At 35.9% G+C, this 22,287-nt stretch overlaps 1 protein-coding gene across 1 annotated transcript in view; it reads left to right on the plus strand.

Annotated features, from left to right (window-relative positions):
- LOC136849861 (uncharacterized) overlaps window positions 1–22,287 on the plus strand; it is a 130,793-nt gene that overhangs the window by 3,509 nt on the left and 104,997 nt on the right. The window contains exons 2-3 of the mRNA XM_067123350.1: window positions 6,931–7,073; window positions 18,242–18,257. Coding sequence (XP_066979451.1) covers window positions 7,024–7,073; window positions 18,242–18,257 — 66 coding nt within the window. The 5' untranslated portion in view covers window positions 6,931–7,023. The remainder of the gene's footprint in view (window positions 1–6,930; window positions 7,074–18,241; window positions 18,258–22,287) is intronic.

Genomic DNA, 22,287 nt, shown 5'->3' on the forward strand with positions numbered 1-22,287 from the left:
GGTCCTAGCGCTTGGCCTGAGGCTTAAATGCTATATTCCAGTACATATACTTTACTTGTACAGTAACGTAACCTAACCTAACCTTGTGGCATCCCGTATCATTGTTAGAGGTCCAGTACTAAACCCAATGTTGGAGTGATGGTAGCCTAGTCTATTGTTAGAAAGCCAACAGCTTAACGTTATTGGGAATTGGTGGTGTAACACATGGAAAAATGTAGCCTAATCTGATTTTGAGGGTCTGGCAGGCTAACTCCCAGAAAGTAAGGTAACATAACTGGATGTAACAGAAGGTGTACATTTTCCTTTGAAACATGTTTTAATGAATTGATTGTAGCAGTTACACAGTTGTTCTGTGCATAAATTCAATTACTGACAGGACCTCATTAAAACTGGATGGTATCTAGCAGATACTATCCAATTTTAATGAGGTTCATTCAGTAATATATGTATATATATATATATATATATATATATATATATATATATATACATATATATATATATTTATATATATATATATATATTATTACAGTTGCCCATCAAATTTACAGGGCTTATTGACACCGGCTTCTATTATTAATTAGTATAATTCTAGATAATTTTTTTGACCAGCCCAAGGCCTAGCTTAGGTTAGGCTAGTAGTGAATTGTGCTTCAGTAGGCCTATAATCTACTAGCAAACTGAACTTTGAACACTTCAGGTTACCTTAGATTATCTGTAGCAAATATGTAAGGAAACGTTATACATAAGTAGACGTTTCTAAGTAAGTATGGTTTAAAAAAAAAACTTTAAATCATAGGCTACGAGTCCCGAGCCCCACCGTCTGGGAGGTATAATCCTTGCAACGGCTCAGCCTTCATGTTCGATTTACAAACTTACAATTATTCCTTTTGTTATTGTTTAAAGAATTATGAATAGATGCTTAGTTTATAATGAGGATATTGTTAGACTTGGTAAATTCATTAAAATAGTAGAGTAACAGCAGAGTAAACATGAAGAGACAAAAGATTCTAGACCAAGTCAGCAGAGTTGTGTAGGACGGCGGCGTAAAATTCACAAAGCCTAGGAAACATAACTGGTGGTAATGAAGTTATTATACATACGTAGCTCGTTAAAGTAAAAATACGGTATCATTAATGATCGCTTACCTTGAGAGAGAAAGGGAAAAGATTCTGAGCTAGGCTAACACGTGTGTTCCGTGGTAAAATTGACAAGGCTTGTATTGTATTGGATGGTTGCAGTCAAGGCCTCTGTACATTGGATGTAATGAGTAAATTTCTGTATTTATCAATACATGCATAATGACTTTGCTGTAGAATATCATTAACAGGTTGAAAATTACAGTGTCAATAATAGTGTGTGTGTGAGAGAGTGAGAGAGAGAGAGAGAGAGAGAGAGAGAGAGAGAGAGAGAGAGAGAGAGAGAGTTTGAATGCTAGTGGCTAGGTACAGAAAAGTTACCGTTAAAAACCCTTAAAGATCATTAACGATATTTTGCAAAAATAACAAATTATTATTGGTGTGATATGGCATATCACTCAACCCTTTTTTTTTTTTGTGCCATTATCAGGTAACAATATTGTGAGTTTTGTAAAATACCTGTGAGATAAAAGATCGTGATTTATTGCAGTAAATGATGTATTTTGCAATTGCAATACTCAACGCTGGTTTTGTGTTTATGACTTTCGACATTATCACTCATGTTTTTAATTTCCTCGACTGGACATGCCATTATCTAATATATATGTATATATACATATATTTTATATATTATATGCATATTTATATATATTTTATATATATATGCATATATAAATATATACAGTATATATACATATATATATATCTTTCTATGTATATACATATATACATATATGTATATATATATATATATATATATATATATATATATATATATATATATATATATATATATATATATATATATATATATATATATTATATATATATGTATATACAAATATATATATATATATATATATATATATATATATGTATATATATATATATATATATATATATATATATATATATATATATATATATATATATATATATCCAACTGTTGTTCTGTAATGAGAAAGAAGGGCAGGTTTGTATTCAGTGTTTTTGTGAAGCTCAAAAATGAAATGTTATGAAGTAATAATATCTCTGTTCTGATGCAACGAAACGCTAATTACTCTTAATTTTTCGAGCAGGAGACACGTTCTGGCCGGAATGTTTTACACTCCACTATCTGTGCTTGCTGGATTCATTCCAAGTTAATTCAGGCTTTCATCGGTAAATGAATGAATCGGATTTTGATGGTGTTGTATGGTAACATCAGTTTTATTCTATTGAGGGGGTACACAGACACTATATATATATATATATATACAGTATATATATATATATATATGTATATATATATGTGTGTGTGTTATATAATATATATATGTATATATATATGTGTGTGTGAACATATATATATATATATATATATATATATATATATATATATGTATGTGCACACACACATATATATATGTATATAATATATATACATATACATGAAGTGTATATGTATGTATGTATGTATGTATGTATATACATATATATATATATACAATAATACATACATATTCATATATATATATATGTGTGTGTGTGTGTTTGTCTTTGTGCATGTGTATATGTGTGTGTTTATACACCTCAATTAAAAGTTTTCCAGTCACTAGACCTTAACATTTCAGCCCAAACGTGTCTGTTGCTTGAAATATGACGGGTAATTGGTAGTCATTAAATTAGAACTAATATTGTATATCATTAAAAAAAAAGATATATGCGATCCCGCCGCCCCCCCTCTCTGAATAAGGGCCACGGGCGAATACGTATTTAAACAGCCTACCTAATAAGTAACACAGAACTTACAGAACTTCTACGTATTTCGGAAACCAGTCAGTTCCGACGTCGTAACTTCGACGCAACGGAAGATGCCGTTTTTACTTGTAATTTTTAGTAAGCAGATAACTTTCGTTTATAGCTAAAACTTCCAAACATCGGGGACCATTTACCGCTTCCTTTTACATAAGCATCGGGATTTTATTAGGCCGAAATGCTTATCCGAAGGCGCTTCGGGACGGAGAGAAATGTGATAAAAATAGTGGCAGAACTTGCAAGAGTCAAGTCAGTTTATTAACTTTTTTTGTTGGGGGGGGGGGTTTACATTGGCCATAAGGCACCGCTGAAATATCCATTTACTTTCATATTCATTGGAGATGAGAATCTTGCAGTTGGTGGCTTAATTCACTGTTGCAACTCTCAGGCACAGCTGATCTATATATTTATTTATTTCTTTTATTCTTATTTTTTTTTGAGATACGAATCTTGCAATTGCAGGCTTGATCTTACAGATGCAACTCTCAGGCACATCGGAACTGTATTTATTTATTCTTTTATTTCTCATTGGTGATAAAAATCTTGCAATTGCTTCCTTGATCTTAAAGTTGCAACTCCCAGGCACAGCTGATATATATATTTATTTATTTCTTGTATTCTTATTTTATTTGAGATCCCAATCTTGCAGTTGCAGGCTTGATCTTGCTAGTGCAACTCTCAGGAGTAAGTTGTGAATGCAAAGTGAGTTTCAGTTAAAGAAATTCCGTCCTTATCATGTATATCTATAAGGTTTTACTATAATGTCATTTTTAGTTTTAATTGTGGAATCTTGGGGCCTGAATAGATTTTTAATGGGTTACTGCATAAATAAAGGCGATTTATAAGGTCTCTGCAGGCTTAAAAATTTAACTGCTATTCAGTATCTTAGAGAGAGAGAGAGAGAGAGAGAGAGAGAGAGAGAGAGAGAGAGAGAGAGAGAGAGAGAGAGAGAGAGTTATACAGCTGAAAGTGGAAAATACACCACTAAAGCAAGTCTGTCCTTTTAGGAAGAGAGAGAGAGAGAGAGAGAGAGAGAGAGAGAGCATTATTTTACAGCTGAAAGTTGAAAATATACCTCCTACGCAAGTCTGTCATTTTGAGAGAGAGAGAGAGAGAGAGAGAGAGAGAGAGCATTTCATAGCTGAAGATGGAAAATATACCTCTTACGCAAGTCTGTCATTTTGAAAGAGAGAGAGAGAGAGAGAGAGAGAGAGAGAGAGAGAGAGAGAGAGAGAGAGAGAGAGAGAGAGAGTTTTACAGCCGAAAAAAGGAAAATACACCTCCTACGCAAACCCACGATTTTTGGAATTCTACGAAAATATAACCGACGGAATTTTTCATAAAGGCTTCTCACACGTCCAAGCAGGTTCTGTACTGGGTGAGCGACGTCTCATTTCATTCCTTTCATGACTTCTGAAGTTCTGTCAAAAGAGCAGCTTGAGAGAGAGACATTTGTACCCTAGGTGAGAGAAAGATTTCGAGAATCCAATCTCGTCTTCCGATCATCAAAGGATGGAGAGGTATTGGAGCGGAAGGCGTTGCAGCTTTATTGGGAAAGCGAGTTTGCAAACCTCCATTTTCCTTTCTTATTATCTGTGACCCCCCCAACCCCCGCCCGGCCCAGCCGTCGCCCCATCCCCTCCCCATGTCTTGGCCGAGCTAGTGTGATGTGTAATTAAGCCCCCGATTCTATGTTATTATTATTATTATTATTATTATTATTATTATTATTATTATTATTATTATTATTATTATTACAAAATACTTCAGTGTCTGGTTACTAGATTCCGATCATATAACCCCATAGCTTGTTACTGCCGTCAGTGCACCTCACGACTTGCACTGTAGGCATTACTCAAGGTTCTTCGCGGCGTCCCTACGGCCCCAAGCTGCAACCCCTTCCGTTCCTTTTACTGTACCTCCGTTCATAGTCTCTTTCTTCCATCTTACTTTCCTCAACTCTCTCCTGACAGCTGTTTCATAGTGCAACTGCTTTGAGGTTTTTCCTCCCGTTACACCTTTCAAACTACCTTCTCTCAATTCCCCTTTCATAGGTCCCAGCGCTTGGCCTCTTGGCGTGAGTTTTATATCCTGTTTGGTTTATTGTCCTGATGTGTTTATTGGTTCTACTTCGATTCCCCTTTACCTTCGTTTTCTGCAGGATTGAATTGTAAAATCAATCTATTTGTCGCTGACCCAAATCCTTGATTTTTTGTAAATCACCTTCTACTTTTCTTTGGCTAATTCGTTCCTGCTTTCTGCTGACGCCTCCTGAATTTCAGGTGTATCGGTTAGATAATACACACACATACATTAATATTAATAATAATAATAATAATAATAATATTATTATTATTATTATTATTATTATTATTATTATTATTATTATTATTACAAAATAGGTTAATGAGATTTACTATTTTGTTTAATAATAATAATAATAATAATAATAATATTATTATTATTATTATTATTATTATTATTATTATTATTATTATTATTATTATTATTACAAAAAATTTTTACGAGATCATTATTTTGTTTGCTGATAATAATAATAATAATAATAATAATAATAATAATAATAATATTTTTATTATTATAATTATTAATATTATTACAAAATAGTTTAACGAGGTTATTATTTTTTTAATAATAATAATAATAATAATAATAATAATAATAATAATAATAATAATAATAATAATAATAATAATATTACAAAGTACATTAACAAGACCACAGCGTCATGTTCCTAGACCCTTGTATAGCTCAACCTTCGATTTCGTAGTTCCTCGCTGGGTGAGCGGGTTCCGTTCTCACCCACCACTCTGATGGTCGCGAGTTCGCCTCTCCGACCGGCCAGTGAAGAACAAGAGGAATTTGTTTCTGGTGATAGAAATTCATTTCTCGCTATAACGTGGTCCCGTTGCTAGGTTAGGTAACCAATTGGTTCTTAGCCACGTAAAAGTGAATCTAATCCTTCGGGCCAGCCTCTAGGAGAGCTGTTAATCAGCTCAGTGGTCTGGTTAAACTAAGATGTACTTAACTTTAACTTAGATTTCGCCCTTAGTTTCCTGTAGGCTATTTGGGAGACAGCAGATAAACAGACCGTTGCAGCTGCGCAGCGGACTGACCTATAAGAATGTATTTTTGGTTTGGGAAGTGCATCCTTCCACGCCGCGAGAATTGCGTATATTGCGTACAGTGTCCTGATATCGCATTCGCTAATTCTACGCATTTTCTTTGGGCTGGAGAGCCGGCCTAATTTCTTCTTCTTCTTCTTATTATTATTATTATTATTATTATTATTATTATTATTATTATTATTATTATTATTATTATTATTATTGGGGAAAAATCCACAGTTGTGCTTTATGTAAATATATATATATATATATATATATATATATATATATATATATATATATATATATATATCAACGATAGCTCTGAGAACCTGCTCAACTCTCCTAGTCTACCTGAGTAAATTATTATTATTATTATTATTATTATTATTATTATTATTATTATTATTATTATTATTATGTATAAATGAATTTCAAGAGTTGTTAAAAAATGGCAAGATTAAGATGTACTTATCTCAAGTGTTATTATTATTATTATTATTATTATTATTATTATTATTATTATTATTATTATTATTATTAGGCATCAGTGAATTTCGAGGTTTGTTAAGAAATGGCAATGATTAAGATCTACTAACCTGATGTTTTCATTATTATTATTATTATTATTATTATTATTATTATTATTATTATTATTATTATTATTATTATTATTAGTGTATAAATGAAGTCCAACGGTTGTAAAAAAAATGGCAATGATTCAGATCTGCTAATCTAAAGCATCTATTGGTTTATTTAACAATATAGTTAATAGAATTTTTAGGGGTTCCTATTTAAGGTGAAGGATATTACTGCCTAATTAAGCAGAGAAAAATAAATTACCTCATTTTCTCTTTTCGTTTCAGGTCTTTGTTCAGTGTTGTTGCGTTCTCCGTTTCGAAACTTTCGTTTGAGATTTCCTTACGTCGTATTATGGCGCGCTCGCGCGCGGGAATGTAATGTCTCCCGTCGCGCAAGAAAGGGACTGCTCCACATATTCAAGAATGTGGTAAGTAAATCTTGACGTTGATGAGAGAGAGAGAGAGAGAGAGAGAGAGAGAGAGAGAGAGAGAGAGAGAGAGAGAGAGAGAGAGAGAGAACATTTCCATCTTGAATGCAAAGCGTCATTATGAATGATGTCCAGCTCGTCTCCGAATACCCCAATTGTTTGTTTGGGAGACAGTTTCCCAATGGTTCGTTTGTTTGTTTGGGAGACAATTTACCAAGTGTTTTTTGTGTTTGTTTGTTCGGGAGACAATTTCTCAATTGTTTGTGTGTGTTTGGGAGATAATTTCTCAATTGTTTGTGTGTGTTTGGGAGACAATTTCCCAGTTGTTTATTTGCTTGTTTGTTTGGGAGACAGTTTCCTAATTGTTAGTTTGTGTTTGGGAGACAATTTCCTGTTTGTCTGTTAGTTTGGGAGACATTTTCCTAATTGTTCGTTTGTTTGGAAGGCAATTTCCTGATTTTTTGTTTGTCTAGGAGACAATTTCCCAATTGTTTGTCTGTTTGGGAAACAATTTCCCAATTGTTTGTTTGTTTGGGAGACAATATCTCAATTGTTTGTTTGTTTGGGAGACAATTTCCCAATTGTTTGTTTGTTAGTTTGTTTCTTTGGGGACAATTTCCCAATTGTTTGTTTGTTAGTTTGTTTCTTTGGGGACAATTTCCCAATTGTTTGTTTATTCGTTTGGGAGACAAGTTCCCAATTGTGTTTGTTCGTTTGGGAGACAATTTCCCAGTTGTTCGTTTGTTCGTTCGGGAGACAATTCCGAATTGTTTGTTTGTTCATTTGGGAGACAATTTCCCAATTGTTAGTTCGTTTGGGAGACAATTTCCCAATCGTTTATTTGTTTGGGAGACAATTTCCTAATTGCTTTTTCGTTTGGGAGACAATTTCCTAATTGTTTGTTTGTTTGGGAGACAATTTCCTAATTGCTTTTTCGTTTGGGAGACAATTTCCTAATTGTTTGTTTGTTTGGGAGACAATTTCCCAGTTGTTTGTTTGGGAGTCAGTTTCCCAATTGTTTGTTTATCTGTTGATTTGTTTGTATGGGAGACCAGGAGGCGATCGATAAAGGATAGAGGCGACGGACGGGCGCTAAACCAGAGTAAAAAAAAAAAATAAATAAATAAATGGATAAAAAAAATAAATGAAGAAAATAAAAAGAATATAAAAAAGTGGGTCCTTTGATAGTTGCTCTTCCGCTGTCGCATTTTTTATCTCTTTTATTTTCTCTCTCTCTCCCTTTTTTTTTTTTTTACCTCATATCATTAAAATGAGGGGTCCATTTAGTGATAGATTATCATCCGTTTCCTGTGGTGAGTAGAGTTGTGTTGGATTTGTACTTTAGTGTATTTATTTTTTTCTATTTATTTATCGATTTCTTTGTTTATCTTTAATTTTTTATTTATTTTTCTGTGTATTTATTTACCTGTTTTTTTTATTTATCCAAGTAATTATCTGCTTATTTATTTATGTATTTATTTATTAGATTATTTGTTCATCTTGTGGATCACTCACACTCTTCCTACTAATCTGGTGAGATTTCTAGACCTTTTCCTCACTTGAGTTGCAGGGGGCGGTTAGGGGAAAATTTTGGGAGGGGAGAGGAGATGTAGTATTGGCGGCTTTGAAAGATATATATATTTTTTTTACCTGAAAGAAGCCTGTTATTCTTATATTTTTTCGGATTTCATTGTTATATACTTCCTCTTTTCATTGTATGATTATTTTTATTATATAGTTAGTTTTCTGTGAAAGAAAACTATTGGGAATGCTTTGTCTGTCCGTCCTCAGATCTAAAAAAGCTACTGAGGCTAGAGGGCTGCAAATTGGTATGTTAATCATCCACCCTCCTGTCATCAAACATACCAAATTGCAGCCCTCTAGCCTCAGTAGTTTTTATTTGACTGAAGTTTAAGGTTAGCCGTGGATCGTGCGTCTGGTAGCGCTTTCCGCAGGCGTGCGACGGATCTTCACTCGACCGCATCTGGGGAGTAACTGAGCGTTGCTGATAGTTTTATGCAGCTTTATATGCTGTACAGAAAACTCGATTGCTCCGAAGAAACTTCTGCTCATTTTTTACTTGTTTTATGGTTTTGACCACTTCATCAGATTTAGGTTTTTCATATCAAGAATTCCTTTCAACTTGTATTGATAATTATGATTTTTCTGAATTCATTTTTCTAAAATGTTATTCCTTGGTGGTGCTCCTCTCACATTTCAAGGTTCCTGTTATATTACAAGGTATTGAAATTTATATTTTTAATTAGATTCTTGCATCTATTTCCATTCCTTACCTGTGACCTTTCATACACTGTTCTTGCTTTCTTCTTTCCCAACTCCGAAATAACCTTCCAACCTTTGAGAGGCTGAAAGTTTTATTCTTATTCCCTTGTGGTCAACCCGCCCCTGCCTAAATACCCCAACCCTTATACATACCCCTTTCTTATCTTCGTCTACCCAGGGCACATTTTCCCGAGATGTAACCGAGTACCGGGATCTTTCCTTGGAAAAAAGCGGGACGCCATATCTTAAAAACTAACCATAGGATTTTCATGAAAATAATCTCATGATGTTTCCTAACCTAACCTAACCCAGGGGCAGGGCAAAAAAACCGGGGCTGGTGCAATACTAGCATACATCTCAGGAATTTGCACCCATGGCCAGGTAAGGGTACGTGGGTCCACTCCCATTGATGTCGACATTAAAAAAAAATTTGATTTATCATGATAAAATAAGAGCGAGAGAAATCAAAAGTTCATTTTCCATTGACGGGGAAAAAAGATCCCTGATGGACCCCGTAGGGGAGTTTAGTGTCGTCAGTGCACCTCATGTGGTGCACTGTAGGTATTACTTAAGGTTATTTGCGGCGTCCCTTCGGCCCCTAGCTGCAACCCCTTTCGTTCCTTTGACTGTAATTCCGTTCACATTCTCTTTCTTCCATTTTACTTTCCTCCATCCTCCCCTAACAATTGTTTCATGGTGCAACTGCGAGGTTTTCCTCCTGTTACACCTTTCAAACCTTCTTTATTGCAAAGTTTTCCTCCTGTTACACCTTTCAAACCTTCTTTATTGCAAAGTTTTCCTCCTGTTACACCTTTCAAACCTTTGTTGCAAGGTTTTCCCCCTGTTACACCTTTCAGACCTTCTTTACTGTCAATTTCCCTGTCAGCTGAACCCACAGGTCCCAGCGCTTGGCCTTTGGTCTAAATTTTATATTCCATTCCATTTCATTCCAGTGACGGGGTTTTATAGAAGATGGGAAGCATTTCCGATGTATAGAAAACGGACCTGATCAGGTGTTCAGGTGCTCTATCAACGTCATAAGTAATGGAAGATGCTGTGGGTCAGGGAGATAATTTTCTGATGTTTTCAGTCTTCCCACGTTCCTTCTTACTTTTATATTATTTTATTGTTTGCCAAGGAGATCTGTTACACGTGAAAGCTACGTCGGATGAAGGTTATCCCGGATAATATCATTTTCGGAAGGCTGAGGTAATTGATGACCGGGATGTTAGCGGAAGTAGCGAAAGCCGCTTCGTTTAGCAGCGCTAACTTGCTCGTATAAGAGGCCCCACCCTTTCTCGCTGTAGCGTTATGAGCGTCAAAGTTAAAAAGAAAAAAAAAAGCTTGAATTTGTAAAATCTCCGTCGTCTACACAGAGTTACTTAACGGCCAGAACAATACCCGCATTTTTGTAACGTATCTTTTCGCTACAGAGTTATGTAACGTGAGAACAAGGCCGATATTTCTGTAATGCGTATTTTCGGTACGGAGTTATGTAACGTGAGAACAAGGCCGATATTTCTGTAATGCGTATTTTCGGTACAGAGTTATGTAACGTGAGAACAAGGCCTGTATTTCTGTAATGCGTCTTTTCGTTACAGTTATGTAACGTGAGAACAAGGCCTGTATTTCTGTAATGCGTCTTTTCGGTACGGAGTTACGTGGCGTCAGAATAATGCCTGTATTTTTATAATGCACCATTTCCGCACAGAGTCACGTAGTTTCAGAACAAGGGCTGTATTTCTGTAATGCGTCTTTGCGGTACGGAGTTACGTGGCGTCAGAATAATGCCTGTATTTTTATAATGCACCATTTCCGCACAGAGTCACGTAATTTCAGAACAAGGGCTGTATTTCTGTAATGCATCTTTTCCTCACAGAGTTACCTAACGACGGAACAAAGTCTGTATTTTTGTAATGCACCATTTCGGTACAGAGTTATGTAACGTGAGAATAATGCCTGTATTTTAGTAATGCACCTTTTCGTTACGGAGTTGCGTAACAAAGCCTGCATTTTTATAATGTAACTTTACGTTAAAGAGTTAAGTAACATCAGGAGAAACCTAACATCTATACATAGCACTTTCCATAACCATAATCTGGTCTTGGCACTCACGATATATACATATGTATTCTTAGAACCAGGTCTCAGATCTTTGTAATTCTCCCATTTCACTTTTAATACCGAAAAAGAGGCTTCACTTTATAAGGCTTTTCCTAGATCTGAGGAGAGAGAGAGAGAGTAATACGGGACTTGAAATTTCACCTATGAATTTGTTACTCTACCAGAGAGAGAGAGAGAGAGAGAGAGAGAGAGAGAGAGAGAGAGAGAGAGAGAGAGAGAGGGTTCGACAAATCGTGTGAAACGGTGCCAGAATCGGGTGAGAATTAGTGATCTCTTCTGGGGAGTAGAAGCCATAAATCTTGGGATGGAAATGTGATTGGTATTCTCTCTCTCTCTCTCTCTCTCTCTCTCTCTCTCTCTCTCTCTCTCTCTGTGGCTCCTTTTTGGAAAGGAATCAAGATGAAGTTCAGTAACCAGCGTGAGAAGGCAGGATGTGGATGGCTTTGCTTGTCGCTAATGTGACACTGAGTTTTATGGTTATGACTCTTCTTCTTCTTCTTCTTCTTCTTCTTCTTCTTCTTCTTCTTCTTCTTCTTCTTCTTCTTCTTCATGCCAAGAATTTACCTGTTATTATTATTATTATTATTATTATTATTATTATTATTATTATTGAACTAAAAGACCATTTATTTCTGTTAGCAGTGTATTCGAACGCGAAATATATAAAGTTACTATTTACCGTTGTTCTCTCTATGGAGTAAAATCCTATTAGGAAAGAATACTTGATAATAATAATAATAATAATAATAATAATAATAATAATAATAATTATTATTATTATTATTTTTATTATTATTAAATAATAAAAATAGTTATTATTATTGTTGTTGTTGTTGTACAGATAAAGGGGGTAAACAGCCCCCCCCAAAAAAAAAACGATAAAATATTTATGGAATATTCCCAAAGAAATTCTTCGACCGTAGATAAAATCAAGAATCAACTTTTTTATTTCCCTAGAGTTCAGTCTTTTTAATATTTCATCTATTGGCAGTTTTATTATTATTTGTACGTGACAATGGTTTAATCCTTTTATATTCCGTAATAAAAAATAGGAATATAAAATTTCGGCCAAAGGCCAGTCGCTGGGACCTATGAGGTCATTCAGCGCTGGAAGGGAAATTGAGAGTAAAGGTTTGAAAGGTGTAACAGGAGGAAAACAATTGTCAGGAGAGGGTGGAAAGTCAGATGGAGGAAGGAGAATATGAACGGAGGTACGGTAAATGGAATGGATGCCGCAAAGAATCTTGAGTAATGCCTACAGTGCACCGTGTGAAATGCATTGATGGCACTGCTCTCCTAGGGGGTTAATATTCCGTTGATTTAGAGTTTTATTATTATATGGCGTCGCAACAGGTACATACCTTAACGCCTTCAGGCTTTCTAATCGAGTTAAGTTGTCTCGAGAATTCCAAATGTCCGTAATTTTCTTTCATGTATATTTAGAAAGTATCCTCTCTCCAATCAAGTTGTGTTGTCCTTATTTTTGTTACGCCTATATTTAGAAAGTATTCCTCTCTCCAATCAAGTCACGTTGTCTCGAGAATTCCACAAACATCCTTATTTCTCCTACACACATATATAGAAAGTATTCCTCTTTCCAATCAGGTATATTTAGAAAGTATTCTCCTCTCCAATCAAGTATGTTTAGAAAGTATTCCTTTTTCCAATCAAGTATATTTAGAAAGTATTCCTCTTTCCAATCGAGTCACGTTGTTTCGAGAATTCCCAAACATCCTTATTTCTCCTACACACATATATAGAAAGTATTCCTCTTTCCAATCAGGTATATTTAGAAAATATTCCTCTCTCCAATCAAGTATGGTTAGAAAGTATTCCTTTTTCCAATCAAGTATATTTAGAAAGTATTCCTCTCTCCAATCAAGTCACGTTGTTTCGAGAATTCCCAAACATCCTTATTTCTCCTACACACATATATAGAAAGTATTCCTCTTTCCAATCAGGTATATTTAGAAAGTATTCCTCTCTCCAATCAGGTATATTTAGAAAGTATTCCTCTTTCAAATCAAGTATATTTAGAAAGTATTCCTCTCTCCAATCAAGTCACGTTGTTTCGAGAACTCCCAAACATCCTTAATTCTTCTACACATTCAACGCGGCCGAAGACATGAGGAATGAAGAGCTTTAGAAGGTATTTCCTCGAAGCGGACAAACAAGACCATCAATTAAAGCCTTCATTCGTTTCTTTTTCTATTTTTTTTTTTTTTGCTTCCATTAACGACGGTGATAATGTGATTTCCTGTGATTAACGAGCCACTCGTTAATGAGATTACTCTTGTGCTCGGCCGGAATCGAGAGTTTAAACCAAAATGTCGACGCGGAAGGTCCGTCGAGAATAATGCACCGATGGATATATTGCTATGGTATAGTTTGTATCACTTATTCAGCCAGCTTTTAAAGTAAGGAAAAATTCCGAGCCAGAGGACGTAAGGAAAAATTCCGAGCCAGAGGACGTAAGGAAAAATTCCGAGCCAGAGGACGTAAGGAAAAATTCCGAGCCAGAGGACGTAAGGAAAAATTCCGAGCCAGAGGTCGTAAGGAAAAATTCCGAGCCGGAGGACGTAAGGAAAAATTCCGAGCCAGAGGACGTAAGGAAAAATTCCGAACCAGAGGACGTAAGGAAAAATTCCGAGCCAGAGGACGTAAGGAACAGTTCCGAGCCAGAGGACGTAGGGAAAAATCCCGAGGCTGAGGACGTAGGGAAAAATTCCGAGCCTGAGGACGTAGGGAAAAATTCCGAGCCTGAGGACGTAAGGAAAAATTCCGAGCCAGAGGATGTAAGGAAAAATTCCGAGCCAGAGGACGTAAGGAACATTTCCGAGCCTGAGGACGTAAGGAAAAATTCAGACCCTGAGGACGTAAGGAAAATTTCCGAGCCAGAGGACGTAAGCACATCAATCAAGTATTAGACCAAAATACCCCGATGGATATAATGCTAACGTGTAATTTGTATCACTTATTCCGCCAGTTTAAAAAAAAAAAAAATTGCAACGCCTGCCGACATAAGCACATCAATCAAGCAATATCCAAGGAAGCAAAATAGGCAGATGGTTATTACGCTGCGATATAATTTGTATCACTTATTTTGTCAGTTTTAAAAAATGAAAAATTGCGACGCCTGACGGCTGAAGCATATCAGTTAAGCAATATACAAGGTTAGGTAGTAAAACGAGTGTTTTTTTATTTTTTTTTACTCTAACTCACGATGTTGTTTTCGGTATTCTAAACCTGCGGTTTTTTATTTATTTTCCCGCACAATCTTGTGGGTTTTTTTACACCGTGATAAATATATGAAACTCGTCCCTAAGAATAAAAGTGGAAATTGGAATGTGTTAACTTTAATAAACAAGTGAAAAATGCGCCGAAGTTTCTTCGGCGCAATCGAGTTTTCTGTACAGCCGCCACAGCGTATAATCAAAGCCACCGAAAATAAATCCATCTTTCGTCGGTCTCGGTATGATGCTGTATGAATCGCAGCCCACGAAACTTTAACAACGGCCCGGTGGTGGCCTATCCTATATTGTTGCCAGAAGCACGATTATGGTTAACTTTAACCTTAAATAAAATAAAAACTACTGAGGAGGCTAGAAGGCTGCTATTTGGTATGCTTGATGATAGGAGGGTGGATGATCAACATATCAATTTGCAGCCCTCTAGCCTCAGTAGTTTTTAAGATCTGAGGGCGGACAGAAAAAAAGTGCGGACAGAATAAAGTGCGGACGGACAGACAAAGCCAGCAGAATAGTTTTCGTTCACAGAAAACTAAAAATGGGAAGAAACTGGAGTTTGTTCGTCATTAAAAAGAAAAGTGGAAAGAAACTGGTGATTTTATCAAATAACAAAAGTGGAAAGAAACTGACAATTTTATCAAAAACAAAAGTGGAAAGAAAATGGTGATTTTTTTTATCAAATAACGTAAGTGGAAAGAAACTGGCGATTTTATCAAATACCAAATGTGGAAAGAAACTGGTGATTTTATCAAATAACAAAAGTGGAAAGAAACTGGTGATTTTATCAAATAACAGAAGTGGAAAGAAACTGACGATTTTATCAAAAACAAATGTGGAAAGAAACTGGTGATTTTTTTTTTATCAGATAACGGAAGTGGAAAGAAACTGGCGATTTTAGCAAATAACAAAAGTGGAAAGAAACTGGTGATTTTATCAAATAACAAAAGTGGAAAGAAACCGGTGTCTGTTATTAATTGAAGAAAACTAGAGTTTGCGACCAGTAACAACCTCCACACCACAAGCCACGTTCACACCATCAATAAGAGAAGAGAACTTGTATGATGAATTATGAGAAGGTAGGTGCATGTTGCGCTAGAACCGCGGCGATACTTATTGAGAAGATTACCAAGAACTCCCTACAACCTGTGGGTGAAACCTGCCACTGCTCTTTGTTCATAGAAAATTCAGTGCAAATCTCGGAGGCAACCTTATCGTATTCTTCCCCGTAGTGTGGGTAGCGCCGTCAGTGCACCTCGTGCGGTGCACTGTAGGCATTACTTAAAGTCCTTTGCAGCGTCCCTTCGGCCCCTAGCTGCAACCCCTTTCATTTCTTTTACTGTACCTCCTTTCTTATTCTCTTTCTTCCATCTTACTTTCCACCATCTCTTAACAATTGATTCATAGTGCAACTGCTTTGAGGTTTTCCTCCTGTTACACCTTTCAAACCTTTTACTGTCAATTTCCGTTTCAGCGCTGAATGACCCCATAGGTCCCAGTGCTTGACCTTTGGCCTAAATTCTGTATTCAGTCAATCTTATCATGTTCAGCAGCTTTGAAGGATAAGACAAGTCACGGCATGGCAGTGCAAATATAAACGTGTTTTATGCCAATGTATATAAGTAAACTGTATTCAGTGAAGAAAGTTATTTGAGTAATTAACTTCACATGAAAAATATATAGGCTATGAGCCTAGAAGCATCGGCTGCCACGCAGATGTGTAATGATACGTCTGGGGATTAATGATGTCTGAACGTGAGCTCATGTCAGGTCGAATTATGCAAACGTTGTTGTATTATTGACAGATTCATGCACTAGTTTTAGACATTAATAATGGTGCTTTTCATGATGTCTGAAAACAGACTAGCATATATATATATATATATATATATATATATATATATATATATATATATATGTGTGTGTGTGTGTGTGTGTGTGTGTGTGTGTGTGTGTGTGTAGAACGAACCAAACATTACACAACTGGTTAACAAGAATTACACTTCAGCATCGCATATATAACCCTTAAACTGTCAGGATAATGTTGTCTAACTTTTAATTTAAATTTTGCGGTATTTTGTTTATTAAAAAAAAGATTATTTTCCTACAATATAATCCAGATGTTGTAGAAGTGTCTACTAAAGTTTCAGTTATGCCTTTATCCTCGTTTCAATTACCTTCGAATGTGTTGTACAAATTCGTATTTTGACCTCTCTGGATTTTATCAACTCAGCATTTTCTTCTTCCGACATTTTGCCTGGTTGGGCATTCTCCGCCGATGAACCTACCGTCTGCTGCTTCTAGGAGCCGGATGTCTAAAGTAATAAATATAAAAAAAATAAAGCAATAAATAAAGGAAATAAAAAAGGTATACTTGAAACTTAATTCAGTGGGCGTTTCCCAGAAATATTTGTAGCGATATATAACGAGATTTTTTCTATTTTTTTTTTTTTCAACTTGGAAATGTGTTTTGATGCTGGGGCAGACGTATCGTCACGGAAAGGTCACAGCCCATAGGTATATTGATTTAGTGAAGTGGATGTTGCGTCGTAGGTGCGCATGCGTGGTAGGTCACAAAACTCGAATATTTTTTTCCCATTATAAGGATTATTTCTGATTTACTGATCTGTCATGCGTGAAACTAGATGGTTCAAGTTTTAGAATACGTGAATATATTTATGTATATTTATGTAGTGGTTGAGGGACTCGCTGATTGTAGGGGGGGAGGGTGTAGTGACGTCAGTGCACCTCACGCGGTGCACTGTAAGCGTTACCTCAGGTTCTTTGCAGCGTTCCTTCGGCCCCTAGCTGCTAGAACCCCTTTCATAGTGCAACTGCTTTGAGGTTTTCCTCCTGTTACACCTTTCAAACCTCTCTTGACTCTCAATTTCCCTTTCAGCGCTGAATGACCTCACAGGTCCCAGTTCTTGGCCTTTGGCCCAAATTCTATCTAGCTCTCACTCAATCTGTAGGTTTCACAGGCCTCAATGTGACCCTCTAACATTCGCACCGGACTCCAGGGCAATGATTTTTTGCGGAGGAATATTGCCAGATCCTTAGCCTGGAACCGGCCCGCCCCTCCGCAAAATATTCCAGGAAATTTTTGCCAGATCCTTACCCTGGAACCCCAACCGCCCTTCCCCAAATATTCCAGAACCTTTTTGACAACGGCGTCTGATGTGCATTGGTGGCATGAAATTCAGAATGATTATTATTATTATTATTATTATTATTATTATTATTAGTTATTAATAAAAATCTCTAATCGCATGAGTCCCTAAAATGGTGACGAAATCCACAATTGTGTAAGTGTAAATATGTATATATTATTATTATTATTATTATTGTTATTATTATTATTATTATTATTATTATTATTATTATTATTATTATTATTATTATTATAAAACCTCTTGTTCACCACATTTGAATGACTGAAGCCTCCAGACCTTGCCTATCAATATTGATTTATAAGAAAACTTTATGTAACAAAGACTTTTCACTCTTCTCTTACAGGTTCGTCTCTGCTCTGGTGAGTAACCTAGATTCACACCATCTGCTCAGGAGCCAAGGTTACTGCTTAGTTCTCCCGTAGGAGGGGGGGGGGGGGTTGGTGCCGTCAGTGCACCTCGTGCGGGACACTGTAGGCATTACTTAGGGTTCTTTGTGGCGTGCCTTCGGCCCCCAGCTACAACCCATTTCGTTCCTTTTAATGTACCTCCTTTCATATTCTCTTTCTTTCATCTTAATTTCCACCCTCTCCTAACAATTGATTCATAGTGCAACCGCGAGGTTTTCCTCCTGTTACACCTTTCAAACTCTTACTGTCAGTTTCCGTTTCAGCTCTGAATGACCTCATTGGTCCCAGTGCTTGGGCTTTGGCCTAAATTCTATACCCAATTCAGTTCAGTGCTGCTTGATTATATGGTAAGGATTGATCTCATTGTGTTCAGTGCTAATGAGTCGATGAGCTTTTGAATGAAGAATAAAATGGAAAATGGTCTTTTATGTACAAAAGTAATGAGTTGTTTGTACATTTGAGCTTTCAAGCGCCTTTATTAACTGGTAATATGAGCGTGAAAAATTTTGAAATCAGAAATGTCCAAGAAATTGTGAATTAGAAAAAAAAAAATAGAACTTTTTCCTTTGTAAAAAGGACTTTTTTAAAGGTGCGTCGATGTTTTCCTTTCAGTTCCTGTTGCTGGGCAAGAACTTTCATTTTTGCCAAGAATTTTCATTTTTGTCAAGAACTTTAATTTTTGTCATGAGCTTTCATTTTTGTCAAGAGCTTTCATTTTTGTTAAGAACTTTCATTTTTGCCAAGAACTTTCAGTTTTGTCAAGAACTTTCAGTTTTGTCAAGAACTTTAATTTTTGCCAAGAACTTTCATTTTTGCCAAGAACTTTCATTTTTGTCAAGAACTTTCGTTTTTGCCAGGCACTTTCATTTTTGCCAAGCACTTTCATTTTTGCCAAGAACTTTCATTTTTGTCAAGAGCTTTCATTTTCGTCAAGAACTTTCATTTTTGCCAAAGAACATTGATTTTTGTCAAGAACTTCCATTTTTGTCAAGAACTTTCATTTTTGCCAAGAACTTTAATTTTTGCCCTCATTTGACCTGCCACGGGATATTTGGTGACGTGGGGGGGGGGATTTAAGGTGATTTTGTTTATTTTTATTTATTTTTCTTGACAACTTTCTCCTTTCTCGTAAATATTGAGACAGAATCATTAGAGGATTTAGTCATCTATAAATTAGTTTTTTTTATCATATTCTCATGGCAACCTTGTAGTCTAACTACCCTAAAGCAGTTCTTGTATTTTAGTATTTGCTTACATTTTTTTCATATTTATTAATTTGTTAATTTCTTTTTTCTTTTTCAATAAGTAATCTCTTCTTCTGTATTTCTCATTACCTTCTGTTATTTCTTTCTGAATAAACATATTATTATTAATATTAATAATAATAATAATTATTATTATTATTATTATTATTATTATTATTATTATTATTATTATTATTATTATTATTATTATTATTATTATTCAGAAGATCACGAAAAACTTAACGTAGCAAGTCTTTGATTATCATTAAAGCGAAATTTAATTCGTTTTCATGCCCAAGATATTTCCTCCCGTCACAAAGGGCGGGGTTCCTTTCCGGTAGAATAAAGTCTTCGATGAGCAGTACCGAGTCTCCGCGTCGTGGGCAATCTCGCATAAACAGGCATTTTATATGGCGAGGCTACCAGCAGGTATCCTTATAAGCGAGCCATTTTTCATGCTGAGAGATTTATACCCCTCGGAGGGGTTGAAACGTTGGTGCTAGCTTATGACCCAAGATTTAGGTTAGGTCGGATTTGTAGCCAATAGCCTCTTGTTTGAGGGAAAACACCGCCAGGAGTATTCTGCAACTCATAGTCAGTGTGTATCTTTCTTCCCCCATTAATATCCCCTTCCTTCCATCTTACTGTCCACTCTTTCCTAACAATTTCCTCAATACAACTGCCAGGCTTTCTTCCTGTTACGCCTTTCAGACCTTTTTATTCTCAGTTTCTCTTTCGGCGCTGAATGACCTCGTAGGTCCCAGCTCTTGGCCTTTGGCATAAATTTTATATATTCCATTCCATTCCTATATCCTTCTTCGTGGGTAAGTAGTTAACGTCACATCGTTCTGATGATTCCCCGGATGCGAGTTCGAATCTCGCACGGGCGTCAGAATATCATCATTTCTTTTTCATACGCATCTAGGCTTTAGTAGTGGCAATCACACATTTTGATTCTCATTTTCCCCATGAAATTATGTACTGCATTGTCATTATATATATATATATATATACAACATATATATATATATATATATATATATATATATATATACTGTACATATATATATACACACACACATATATTGTATATATTTAATATGCAACCGCATTCGTTGTTCATGCATTTTACACGATGCTAAAGAATGCACTCTGCTGAAAGCTGAATTATAGATTGTCAGGGATTTACGATTGGCAGTATATTAAGGTAATGTATGGACCAATAGATTATTCTTGAATGGAAATCCCTCCTATTCTTCTCCCTCTGCTTCCTCTTCCTTCCTCTCCCTTTCTCCTTTCCTGTGTGTCTTCTCTCATTTCCTCTCTCCTCCTCCTCCTCCTCCTCCTCCTCCTCCTCCTCCTCCTCTCCTCCTCCTCCTCCTCCTCCTCCTCCTCCTTTTTCTCTTTGTCTTTCTCCTCCTCCTCCTCCTCCTCCTCCTCCTCCTCCTCCTCCTCCTCCCCCTCTTCCTCCTCCTTTTTTTCTTTGTCTTCCTCCTCCTCCTCCTCCTCCTCCTCCTCCTCCTCCTCCTCCTCCTCAGAAATTGCTGACTGACTAAACCAGCGTCATTTGTCAGGCTATGAGGTATATTTTCCCTTATGATGCATATTTTATATTATTCCCCAGGTTATATTTTTCCCTTTCTGGTAGTCTCCGTTAGAGCGTAGGCAGGTAAATAACTTTCGTATTTTTATGTATTATTTTTATATATATTTTTTTTTTGCGAAGGAGACGTAGGTGGAGGAAACAACACGGGATTAAAATAATAAAGTAATATTTTTATATAGTTTTTTTTTTGTTTGTTTTTTTTGCCATTCCGTTATGTGTTGTTTTTGTGACTTTAAATACGTTCTCTCTCTTTGTCTTTCCGTTTTTTTTTTTCAAGGTTTTATTAAAGTCGTGTTTTTTTTTTTTTGGTTTCAGGGCGTTTTATGTAGCTCTGGTTCAAGGAATTTTGGTTAGTTTCATCTTATCTCTTCTGTGTTTTTCATTAGGCGTGATGTTTGTATACATAATGGACGATCACTTGTGCTGACTTAATATGTTTATATAAATTGTCTATGTAATAACTTGTGCATGTATATATATATATATATATATATATATATATATATATATATATATATATATATATATATATATATATATATATACACATCTAATGCTGAGTTGCCTGAGTTCATTGCATCATTTCTATGCACACACACACACACACACACACACACACACACACACACACACACACATATATATATATATATATATATATATATATATATATATATATATATATATATATATATTCATTCATGCCTTTTCAGTTTTCTGTAAAAGAAAACTATTGTGCCGGCTTTGTGTGTTCGTCTGCACTTTTTCTGTCAGCACTTTTTTCTGTCCGCACTTTTTCTGTCCGCCCTCAGATCTTAAAAACCACCGAGGCTAGAGGGCTGCAAATTGCCATGTAGGTTATCCACCCTCCAATCATCAAATATACCAAATTGCAGCCCTAACCTCAGTAGTTTTTTTGGATTTAAGGTTAAAGTTAGCCGTGATCGTGCTTCTGGTAACGAGGTAGGATAGGCCACCACATGGCCGTGGTTCAAGTTTCATGGGTCTCGGCTCATACAGCACTATAGCATTATACCGAGACCACCGAAAATAGATCTATCTTCGGTGGCCTTGATTATACGGCTGCACAGAAAACTCAATTGCGCCGAAGTTTCTTCGGCGCATTACTTAC

The sequence above is a fragment of the Macrobrachium rosenbergii genome, chromosome 21 (genome assembly GCF_040412425.1).
Source record: "Macrobrachium rosenbergii isolate ZJJX-2024 chromosome 21, ASM4041242v1, whole genome shotgun sequence".
Lineage (NCBI taxonomy): Eukaryota > Metazoa > Arthropoda > Malacostraca > Decapoda > Palaemonidae > Macrobrachium > Macrobrachium rosenbergii.